At 39.5% G+C, this 12,423-nt stretch overlaps 1 protein-coding gene and 1 long non-coding RNA gene across 2 annotated transcripts in view; one reads left to right on the top strand and one right to left on the bottom strand.

Annotated features, from left to right (window-relative positions):
• LOC311517647 overlaps window positions 1–12,423 on the top strand; it is a 161,827-nt gene that overhangs the window by 102,533 nt on the left and 46,871 nt on the right. The gene's annotated exons all lie outside the window — the stretch shown is intronic.
• Window positions 7,004–12,423, bottom strand: part of PPP1R14C (protein phosphatase 1 regulatory inhibitor subunit 14C) — a 74,236-nt gene continuing 68,816 nt past the window's right edge. The window contains exon 4 of the mRNA XM_084622666.1: window positions 7,004–8,282. Within this exon, the coding sequence (XP_084478792.1) occupies window positions 8,208–8,282 (75 nt within the window). The 3' untranslated portion in view covers window positions 7,004–8,207. The remainder of the gene's footprint in view (window positions 8,283–12,423) is intronic.

Genomic DNA, 12,423 nt, shown 5'->3' with positions numbered 1-12,423 from the left:
ACAGTAACACTATTTAATACTGGTCCACCTAATGTTGGTGCACAGTTCAATTTCTTGATGTTCATACATTTCAGTTATTCTTAAAATTAAAAAAAGTTTTTATAAGCTTAGAGGAAATTAATTTTTTATTTGCTTATATTGGCATGAATAAATACAGATCCTAACTTGCAAATTTATCTTATATAACAGGAATAAATCATGCATGCAAATTGTGCAAAGTCATGAAATGGGCTACAAATGCATTCAAAAGTTTAACAAATGGAAGTGGGGGGGCACTGAAGATGCTCCTCGCTTGGGGTGCCATTTGGTCTATGGCCGGTCCTGCTTCCAGAGAGCAATCATATCTGCCCTCAGCCTTTGTTGTGTTAAACAAGCCAAGTTCCTTAATTCTCCTCTCACAAAATATGTTCTCCATGATGTTCCTCTGTTCATTCAAGTAGCCCTTCTCTGCATCTGTTCCAATTTGAATTTATCTTTCTTAAATAGGGGAGACCAGAACTGTACACAGTATTCCAGATGAGATGTCAGCAGTGCCTTGTACAATAGTAATAACACTTCCCTATCTCTACTGGAAACACCTCACCTGGTGAACCCTAGGACTGCATTAGCCTTTCTCCATAGCTGCATCATATTATTGACTCATTACTAATCACATCAGCCACCTATCAGAGGCTCGTTCACCTGCACATCTACCAATGTGATATATGCCATCGTGTGCCAGCAATGCCCCTCTGCCATGTACATTGGCCAAACCAGACAGTCTCAATGTAAAAGAATAAATGGACGCAAATCAGATGTCAAGAATTGTAACATTCAAAAACCAGTTGGAGAACACTTCAATCTCTCTGGTCACACGATTACAGACCTAAAAGAGGCAATATTACAACAAAAAAACTTCAAAAACAGACTCCGAGACACTGCTGAATTGGAATTAATTTGTAAACTGGACACCATTACATTAGGCTTGAATAAAGACTGGGAGTGGATGGGAGTGGATGTGTCATTACACAAAGTAAAACTATTTCCCCATGTTTATTTTTCCCCCCTACTGTTCCTCACACGTTCTTGTTAACTGCTGGAAATGGCCCACCTTGATTATCACTACAAAAAGTTTTTTTTTCCCTCTCCTGCTGGTAATAGCTCACCTTGCCTGATAACTCTCGTTACAGTGCGTATGGTAACACCCATTGTTTCATGTTCTCTGTGTATAGAAAATCCCCCTACTGTATTTTCCACTGCATGCATCCAATGAAGTGAGCTGTAGCTCACGAAAGCTTATGCTCAAATAAAATTTGTTAGTCTCTAAGGTGCCACAAGTACTCCTTTTATTATTGACTCAGTCATCCTGTGATCAACCAATACTCCCAGCTCTTTCTCCTCTTCTGTCACTTCAACCTCAAATCCCCAGCTTATGGCAAAAGCTCCTGTTAGATCCTAAGTGCATGACCTTGCACTTTGAACTATTTCATACCATTTCTATTACTCCAGTTTCCAAGGTCATCCAAATCTTCTTATATGTTATTCCAAACCTCCTCCATATTGGCAGTACCTCCCAACTTTGTCTCTTCTGCAAATTTGATTAGCAAAAAGAAAAGGAGGACTTGTGGCACCTTAGAGACTAACAAATTTATTAGAGCATAAGCTTTCATGCTTATGCTCTGAAACCTGTCAAATTTTATTAGCACATTCCCACTTTTTGTGCCAAGATTATTAATGAAGAAGTTAAATAAGATTGGTCCCAAGGATGAGGACAAAGATTGCAATGACAAAAAGAGCTGTTCCACTGCCATAGGAACTCCACCTCCAAAAGTGACAGTAGCTAGGTCGATGGAAGTATTCTTCTGTCAACCTACCTGTATCGACTCTGGGGGTTAGGTTGACATAGCTACAGCATTGAGGGGTGTGGATTTTTCACACCCTGAGCACCATAGCTATGTTGGCCTATGCTTTAAAGGGCAGACCAAGCCTAACGTTTGTTGTGTTTCCCACAAAGGCACAATTTGGGAAGTGAAATTTAATTGGTTTTGGGTGTTAGCTAGATGCCACTGAAACACATTTTCAGCCTGAAGTCATTTTCTAACCAGCTTGTTTCTTCTTGAAGAGGATAATTAGTAAATGTATTGAGAACAACTGCCCACACCATGCAACCAAGTACAATATTATTCCAGTGAGCAGAAGCCATTATCCCCATATAATCAAGCAAAACACAAAAGTTATCAGTTAGAATTTTATTCTCTAGTCCCAATTTAGTGAAAGTACATCTATCATTTAACAAAATGGCCAGTCTCTGGATTATTTTATTTTATTTTTTAAAGTGGATGAATATAAACATAGAAACTGACTTAAATTGAAAAATTCAGATTAACATCCTGAGTTTTGGCACATCTAAAAACAAAGTGGGATGTCCCTTCCTGACAGCTACATACAGACAGGTACCTCCACAGAGAATCGTTAGGCTCACTGGGCTACATGCCAACCCAAGAGTCTGCTTGTGCAGATCCAGTTGCATGAGCAGGGCTTCAGTTTGGACTTTAAAAAAAAAAAAGGCCAGTTGCACTGTGGCCGACTCATGATTTTATCATAGATCATTTGGGGTTTTTCTTAAAACCCCAGTAACTGAAGGCACATGATTACATGAAATGTACTTTTAAATGAAAGCTGAGAGTCTCAAGCCCTTATCTTTGCAGGAAAAAACTGGAAAATGTAACCCACTCACAACCCAGATTAAAAAACCCACGCTGTATTTTAAGTCTCATTTTTTTGGAAGGGTCAGTGGGAATGGTGGGGAGGGAGGTGCAGCACTTATCTCATGGTTTTATGAGCATTTAGGGTGGCAATGCTTGGAACACCCTGAGCGTACAGTTGTTCCAATCCTGGCTTTTGGTTTGGGCCCATCTCTAGTCCTACTGTACATCACTGACAACAGCTGCTAGATTTCCAGTTAATGACACTTCAGATTATAAGTATAGGTAAAGTATCCAAAAACTCAGGTTCTTATCCAAGTTGATCGAGAAATTAATATGTTCTAGAAATTGGGCTAGTAATCTCATGAAATCAAGCTCATTTGTAGTCAGTTCATGTTTTGGACTGGGTCCTATTCATCTCACCTCCTGTGGCCTTCCCTGGGTCTTATGCTATCACCGCAAAGGACTTGTGATTTAACATGCAATACATTTCTTTCTCCTGTTTGAATTCCTGTTACACAAAAGTGGTAAAAGCAATAAACTTTTTTTAAAGCCAAGAAGGGTCTCCAAATCTGCATTTAAAAAACAGGTTTATTGCCTTCCACACCTTTAGAAATGGAATTCCAACAGGAGAACGAAGCACTCTTTTGGGTTAGGTCATGTGCCAATTACAGCCACAAACAAACTAGAGACCAGCTCACAAGGTCAGCTAAAAACCCATCTTAAAACTTGCAATCCCTTGGAGTTGGAAGAGCAACAAGGAGGTGAAAAGTTAAGCAGTTATTTGTCAGTCTTTTCACTTAACCCAGCTTATTTCCTGCAGAAGCAAAATGGTTGGGGTCCCCAAGGGATTGTTTTTGAAGAGGCTAGCCAGATATTTTTTTAAAATCAGTTTGTCCTTGTGTCAAGGGTAGAGCACCCAGCCCTGGAGTGATTAAGTACTAAGCCCAGTGCCCAGATTAATACAAGAAGACATAATACAATACAATAACTGGCAGTTCATGTTCAAGGTACATCTAAGAACAAAAGGGAAAAAAAGATGACTCTTGAGATAGATAAAACCCTAGAGTGTCCATTCTATCATTGCAAAAAGTTCACTGCGCCCGTTGGAATGGAAATGGGAAGGCAGCACTTTTGTAAGTGTAAAGACATGAATCTTATAAACTAGCTACACTTTAAACTGCATTCCTGCCCCTCTCCCCCCCCTCCCCCAGTCTAGTATCATGTACAATCAGCAAATATTAACCAGCACTGGACTCCTTCCCCCAGGGGGATGTTTGAGAAGGCCAGGAAGACCAGGAAAATTAAGGAAAATCTGGATAAAGGAGGTGCCAAGTTCAATGGGACCAGGTCAAGGAACTTTCCAACAATTGTTTTTTCTCCCAGAAAAGGAATAATTCAGGAAGTTTTTAATTTATGATATTGCATATAGTTATACGTATTAAGAAAGAGACTCAAGTTTAAGGGATATGCACAGGGGAGAGAGAATTACACATTTTTCAAGTTTGAGTTGGCAAGAAAACTCACAGCATTATAAGCAGGTTCTTCAAAAAAAAAATCAGGAAAGGCCTCTGGGAGTGGGGAAAACATATTATTAATTCAAGCTATGGAAGAATGCAGCATGACAAAGCTTGAGGCAATAGATTCTAAAACTGATTTGGTTACCTAATGCGTTGATAGGCTTGAAATTAAAATTAGAACAGAAGGATGCAACTCATTGAAGATCATTTATTACTTGCACAAGGTGTGAAAGTCCTTGAGGGACAACTTTAATTAAGGGTTAAGGGCCAAATTAATCTCTGGTGTAACTACTGTAGTCAACCAAGACATTAAATCCTTCAGACTAATGCAGAGGACTTAAATCTCCATTACAATGTACAGGCTGTACCTCCGGAGGCCGCATTTTCAAGTCATATCCAGAAGTGGCAACCAGATGTTAATTAATAATTGTGTTTATTAGGACAGTACCCTTGTGGTACCTATCACACACTCGCGATCCAAAGTTTGCCACCACTAAACTTTCCAAATAAGGTAGGCCCCCATTCTTCAACTGGCAGTATGCAGACATAGGGACCTACCCACTGAGCTAGTTGCAAGATCAGAGCCATAGTTGGCAATAGGGTTGTCAGTACTTGCCAGTGTTTTGAGTTGTTACTCACCTGTGGAAGGAGCATGTGCCTCTCCCACCCGCTTATTACTTCGTGCCACCCTCTACCTTCAAGGTCTCAACATTAAGCGCATAAGCAGACTCTTAGCTAGATCTTCCTCCCACCCTGGCTGTCATTTTTAATCCCCTTGGAAGGGGACTTTCCACCCCCACCCTGCAAATGCCCTCTTTTCAGGATTGCCAACTTTACAATTTACTTCTGTGGGCAAAAGGAAGCTTACCCCACGACTAGAAGAGTTTTTAATAGATGAGTATTTGGGACAACCAAGTTATCTGCTTTTCTTCTCTAGCACAGGAATTTACTGACCTGCTCTTGTTGCCTCCAGAGTCACATAGCTGGTGTGATTAAAAGTCAGGTGGGCTGGAAACAAAATCCTTGTATGCGCCAGCTAAGTTTAGGCCATTGGGAAAAGTGGATAATGAAGATTCCACACTGCTTTGGTGCCAGCTACTTCTTTAAAATATGCGAACGCTAATGTGGAATTATGCAAAAAGTGTACCCTGAAAACCTATGTTCTTGTTGGCAACTCTGCTTGTACACTAAAAAGGCAAAACAAAACTCTGCCTCAAAGTGCATTCATTCTGGAGCCAATTCAGTATAATTCACTAGCAGTTTTTAAAGCCAAAGGAAATTTGTATTGCAGCCAAACTTGGCCCTTTTTATTCAAGTTGCCCAGTTAGGCACTGAAGATGGCTTGCAAGATCTTTTTAATTTCACTAACATTGGGTGCTATTGAAACCACACTCAAGTACTGTAGAGTACTAGGAAACACCCACACAGTATAAAGAAATAAGCACCATGAGATCTTAAATCAACAAGTTGATTTCTCTTCTCACACCAGTGAGCCAAGAGTAGCTCCATTAAAAGTCAAAGAGGAGAATCAGACCTCGCAGGTCCCCAGGCACATTATACCAGCTGGAAAGAAAGGCTATTTAGAGTTCATTTCTGCCTACCAAAACACTTTTTAAGAGTGAAGCATTTACTGCATTACAGCTGGGGGAGTGGAAGCCCTTCCCAGCACTGGCCCTTCAATAGTTACACACGGGGCAAAAACAAAATTGCAGATGTTATCCTTGATTTTAGAAATCGGCTCTAAGGGCATGATCTATCTGTTCCAAACAGTTCCTGAAAGGATGGTACCATTATTTCCAGCAATATCTGCTGTGTGCAAATCAGAAGATCACAAAGGAAGCAATTAATGACAAAGACAGCATATTATACCTTTCTGGCTAATTAACATTTAGCAACATTATGCATAATTTTTAGGCAAAATTTAATATAGTGACAATTGTTTGTGAAGAAGCAGTGTAATTATCAATATATTTGTGATTTGGTGGTGTTTTAGTTGTACTATACTTCATTACCCCAGGACTAGAAAGTTTGCCATACTTAAAAAAAAAAAAATCTTTATGGGCCCAAGTCACAAAATTCAGACACAGATTCCAAATACCACAACTCTGAGTGTTCAGATCTAGGATGTTGCTACCCATAAACCAGCTGCATTATTCAGAGAAAGCAAAGTTCTGTGGTGTTTAGAACTAGGGAGTTTTTCTAGGCCCATCTCCATTATACGCATGAGGAGAAACAGGTATCCAAAGTTGGGAGATAGTAGGGGAATAATATTCATGTAAGCAGATATTGTTCCAGTAACAAAATAAATATAACCACAAGTCTCCATGCCAGTGATAAGTCTCTCGAACTGGAATGTCTCTCATTGTCAATACTTCACTGAATTATTACTTTGGAGATTATGAAAAGGTCTAAGTGTGTACATGGCAGTATGTTTTCTAGAGGAAGGCATGTGAAAGCTCCATAATCATCTCACATAATGCATTCTCTAATGACTAGAAAGGACAACTTTAACTTTGTACCAAACCCAGAATTTGATTTCAGTCCGCAGAGACTACTGAAATCTAATACTCAAACATTTGAGGCTAGGTGGTATTACCCCCAAGCCCAGGGTATTAGGCCAGCCTAAGGTGGACTGACATGTATTGACCAACTCACTCCTTCTGTGTATACATCCCTATAACTATCACTGAATATATGCACTAGTAGCTTTGGGAAGTGTAGATGTAACAAGAGTCACAAGTTCCATTTATTTGAGTAAATATCTGGTAAATAAAATCATTGATAAACATTACAAAATTAAATACATTTAAAAAAGCTTGCCAGCATACATAAAATTCACAAACATGTATTTCTTATTTTTAAAAATAAAATATGTTAAGAGCACCTTTGATATAAAATGCCTGACTAAATTCATCTACTGGCATATGGTAGCTTATGGAACATCTGGAAAATGTCCCTAATTAAGAAGTGTCAGGGATCCACTGAAAGTATTCCATTCTTGCTTTCACAAGAAAGGAGGACCCATAACTAACAAGCCCCCCCTAGTTCTGGGGACAGAGCTCTAAACAAATGCTACACTATTCTTTATTGAAAGGGGGATCTGCATTAAAACCTGCAATGCAAAACAGTGCTTTTGGTTTGTTTTGGTAGCACTTCTTTCCCCCACACTGTGAAACATTTTTTAGATGGCGATTGACATTTCTCTAGGTATCACATCAGGCTCTTATACAGTAGGTTAATACAACTCTAACACACCATGAGGTGAAGAGAAAATGATCTGGCAAAGCATCAAAGTCAATAAAACAATTAGAAGTCTACAAATTAAGCCCTTAAGAAACTCCCCCATTTCTCATATGTTGCTTTCTGTATGAGAAGATATACTGAAGTTCTTCACCTCGGTGTTTTAAAATGGATTTAGAAAATGGCAGTACTCATTTTGGTAACCTAAATTGTTGCCCTCTAGTAACATGTTTGCTTCAGCAACCATTTAAATAGTTTACTGTAACAACTTCCCTTCCAGCCAAGTGAAACAGTATTCACACCCCCACTTTACAACTTATGTACATACAAGCACAAGAAACTTGACATCCATGAGTTAAATGTACAGCCAACTTAAAACGTTATCTAACTAGTTGCTAGGGGAAAATAAAAAGGCAATTCTTCTAGCTCTGCAAGTTTACATACTCTTCTGATTCACCATGTGGGATTGCTGCCCTTCATTGCTATGACATGGTCACTAATGCCTGGGTTCTTCACTGGTTCAAAAATCCTTTAGTAGGATAGTTGAGCAGCTCCAAAAATGTTGATATCCTTGATAAAAAAACTGACAATTAAAAAAAACCCTTGAAAGCACATGAAATAGGACTCCCTTGAGTAAATGTCAAAACTGAACCAAATAAAAAAAAAGTTGCTCAGAAAGACAACTCTATTTTAATAAACATCTTGTAGTCAAAGTCCCATTTCCCTTGCTAGGTTTCTTATAAGAGTGCTACTATTTGAGTAGTTATATACTCTTCTTTTGAGGGGGGCTTAGCTTTCTCATCCCTCTTATCCGAGTTAGCAGTTCTCTGATAAATTCCTAGGGGAAAAAAAAAAAAAGATTAGAAAAACAATATTTTGCATCATCAAGACATCATAGTTTTGGTTTGTATTTTTTTTTAAAAGGAGGAACACTAAAGCAAACTATGCAAGCTTATCCTGGAGATAAGCTTTTACTGGTAAGGTGGAATTTATATGAGCTCTTGGAATCTTAAAGGTTTCAGAGTAACAGCTGTGTTAGTCTGTCTTCGCAAAAAGAAAAGGAGGACTTGTGGCACCTTAGAGACTAACCCATTTATTTGAGCATGAGCTTTCGTGAGCTACAGCTCACTTCATCGGATGCAAACTGTCAGTTTCCACGGTATGCATCCGATGAAGTGAGCTGTAGCTCACGAAAGCTCATGCTCAAATAAATGGGTTAGTCTCTAAGGTGCCACAAGTCCTCCTTTTCTTTTTGGAATCTTAAAGTAAAGGCTACATGCACACTTCCCTCATGAAGTGGAAAGGAAAGAAACTCATTATTCCCTCCATGTGAAAATATAACTCAGTTGCTATCCATCTTCCACCCTTTTATCACACAAGTCTATTTGACAGTTGTCCACTGGGCAACTTTCTTCAAAAGCTAGAAGAAGCAGCTCACGTCAAATGTTATGTTTCAAACTTACGGCTGGTCTGTTTCAAACTTACGGTGGTAAATCAATCTAACTTACGCGACTTCAGTTACATGAATAACGTAACTGAAGTCGGCGTAGTTAGATCCACTTACCGCGGTGGCTACACCTTATGCTTCTTGGGGAGGTGGAGTACACAAATCGATGAGAGAGTGCTCTCCCATTGATTTAGCATGTCTTCACCAGACCCGCTAAAATCAACACTCGCTGCCAATCTACTGGTAAGTGTAGACATGCCCTTAGTCTTTCTTTTTTTTAAATGTAGCTCTCTATGAGATCAGAGTTAAAATCTAAGTGCAACGAGGTGTTTTCACCTGCACTTTCCTCAAACACAACAGGCAATTTTGGTAACCTGCCCTCAAAACATGTCACCTTCAGGCAGAGATCAAGCTCAGGAAATCTCAGCCCCAGAAGGAGAGTTTCAGAAAGCTACAATCTTGAAAAATATGAAGTTATTATGAAAACTCTGACTACAGTGGTTACTACTGAGAAATTACTGACATTTACGCCACATCTACAATGGAAAAGCTTGCCAAAAATGTTCCCTTTCCCCATCACTGTTAGCCCCACTTTTGCCAAACAAGTAGTCACACTAGGGTTCCCCCTAGTGCTACATCGGTCCCAGAGCCAAACCCCATTTTACCACCTTTTTAAATTAAAGGAAATTTAATTAATTGACACAATAATAGTGGGTTTGGCTGAGAGATTCTTGCCCACATGAGGTCTCCCAATGGTGCTTTCACAATTTCTGCGGAAGCTGGGTCACCACACGTGATAATATATGTAAGTTTACCTAGTGTAGGCAAGGCTTACATCAGGCAAAACCAGCCACTAACATCTAGATACAATATGAGTGGTTAAGGATGGTTTTTAAACTTTAAAAGGGACAGTGCTGTTTAAAATTATAATAAACTTATGCACATAGTTGGTCCTTAATCAAGCTAGTAGTCTGATGGACTTCGAAGGGGTTTTCTTTCACGTTTAAACACTAGTTATGAGTCAGGGTTTGCAGAAACAGACCACAATTTAAAATTGTTTTGTTATTATTTATCTACTGTTATTTGTATATGATCATAGCTTTTAGTTTACAGTTAATGAATTCTGGTACAATATTACCTCTTAATACAGGTAGGATAAGGATTGTCCAAACAATTTATACAAAATTAGTTTATCCCCTGAATCAAAATTTTGATTAGATCCCAAAATTTGTTTAGTTGGAATTCCAACTAATCTGAAGATTTTTGATGTCATTTGAGACTTTTGGATAATTGAGTTTACCAGTAGTGCCATACGTAGAACTGTAAAAACATATGGTGATTTGTAGACGTAAGTACTAGCACATGTGAGTGTCAGCTTGGCATTAAGTTCTTAAATACCGAAATATAATATAGTTATGGGTAGCAAGCCAGGAAATAGCTGACAAGATAATTCCAAACTGGAAATGAAAGTAATCAATAGACCTAGATTTAAAAGATATCTTCATTAATGTCGCTATAGTGATATTAAATAAAAATGAAGCCCTTTGCTTAGCCTGTAACAAAAGTTGCACTTCCAAGTTTCATTCCCTGGGGGGAGGGTTAGAAATGCCAGTGAACAAAGTCAGCACCTACACGCCACACTGATAGGCTCAAATGAACATGTTGAAACCCTGATAAAACAAATGCTTAAGTTTGTTTGCTACCAGGGCTACAGTATTTATGGGAGATGTCACTATGAGTAACATTTATGGTTAGATATATATTTAACTCAAGAGAGGGGTCGGTGTGTTTCTGGATGGACTGCGTGAGTCTCAACACACTACTGCAATACAGTAGAAGGAAAGCAAGCTTCTTCTCTGCCCATTTAGAAGAGATTTGATTGGGGAAACAGATTTTTTAAAACCTGAAATAGATTTCTCCCTCAGCTGTCCCAAATGAAAAAAGTATGCATCAATATCTCAAACACTCGATTAAGATATTTCTTCTCCTCCTAAAAGTTTTATCCTTCCTTTCTGCCCTATTTGATCAGCCTCCCATTCCCTTTCTAAATGCCTGGAACCTCCCTATCTGCTCCCATAAAAGGTTGCAGTACTTCACCTCCTTTCCCCCCCGTAATAGGCAGCTGCAAAGCATCCAGTTCAGAACTTGGCTGACTCTTTAATGTCAACAGGACACAAAAGAGTTGATCAGCAACCTGTGTACCTAAAATGTGAATATAGGGACCCGTATAGCTGCACTTCTGATATTGGATTGCTCAAGTTTTCCTATTTGAAATGTGGCCATGGAATTCCACTGAGCTCCTCTCTCACCCCTCCTTCTAGAGGAGCTGTTCAATAGTTTTCCCCCTGTGATATCAAATTTAACTATGACTGTTAGGATATAGATATTCAGGCCTGTCTGTAAAGGCCTATACTCTAAGAATTTAGGTGTATTCTTATCACTTGTATAAAAGAGAGAATCAAAATCACTGTCTGCTGGTGTAAGGGCCTTCTCTTACTGTCACAGTCTGAGGCCCTGTTCTTAGGCTAAGGCCTTTGGCTAAGCAGCAGAGGCAGCCATAAGCTGGGAAGCGAACGGTCACATCCTCACATTCCAAACTAGTCACAATGAAAGAAGGTGCTGTTGGGCACTATCAGGACAGGATTGTATTCTTGTCACCTCCAGAGAGGGGGAGGTGCCTAGAAAATGTGGAGGGAAGCTTGGTTTGATGGCATCCTGTCCGGCAGGAACTCACTTATCAATAGCTGGGATGTGAAATCCTCACTTCTGTATTGTCTTGTCATTATAGTTCCCACTTTGCTGTTGTTTGTCTGTATAATCTCTGTCTGGTTCTGTGATTGTTCCTGTCTGCTGTATAATTAATTTTGCTGGGTGTAAATTAATTAAGGTGGTGGGATATAATTGGTTACATAATCATGTTACAATATGTTAGGATTGGTTAGTTAAATTTCAGGAAAATGATTGGTTAAGGTATAGCTAAGCAGAACTCAAGTTTTACTATATAATCTGTAGTCAATGAGGAAGTTGGTGTGGGTGGGAGGGGGTGGGCGTGGGCATGTGGGTGAGGGAGATGGGAACAGGGAATGGGGGTAAGAAAATTGGAATAATGTTTTGCTAAAGAGGGAAATGGGAACAGGGAATGGGAGTAAGGAAGTTGGAATCATGTTTGGCTAAGGGTAGGAATGGGAACAGGGACACAGGTGTAAGGCTCTGTGGTGTCAGAGCTGGGAAGGAGGATACTAAGGAAGGAAACTGGAATCATGCTTGCTGGAAGTTCACCCCAATAAACATCGAATTGTTTGCACCTTTGGACTTCGGGTATTGTTGCTCTCTGTTCATGCGAGAAGGACCAGGGAAGTAAATGGGTGAAGGAATAAGCCCCCTAACAATGACCAGCTTACTTTCAGATGAAATCTCTGTGTAAAATGAAAGCAAACAGACCCATGGGAGATTATGAGCAATCAGTAGAAGAAACACGGTTTTAGAAATTCAAAGAGGGTTTCCCCCTCCTCCTTTGAAGTAGAACCACAAC

Source organism: Lepidochelys olivacea (genome assembly GCF_965140295.1).
Source record: "Lepidochelys olivacea isolate rLepOli2 genome assembly, chromosome: 3".
Lineage (NCBI taxonomy): Eukaryota > Metazoa > Chordata > Testudines > Cheloniidae > Lepidochelys > Lepidochelys olivacea.
Note: the sequence above shows the minus strand (reverse complement) of the source record. Positions and strands in the feature narration are given on the sequence as shown.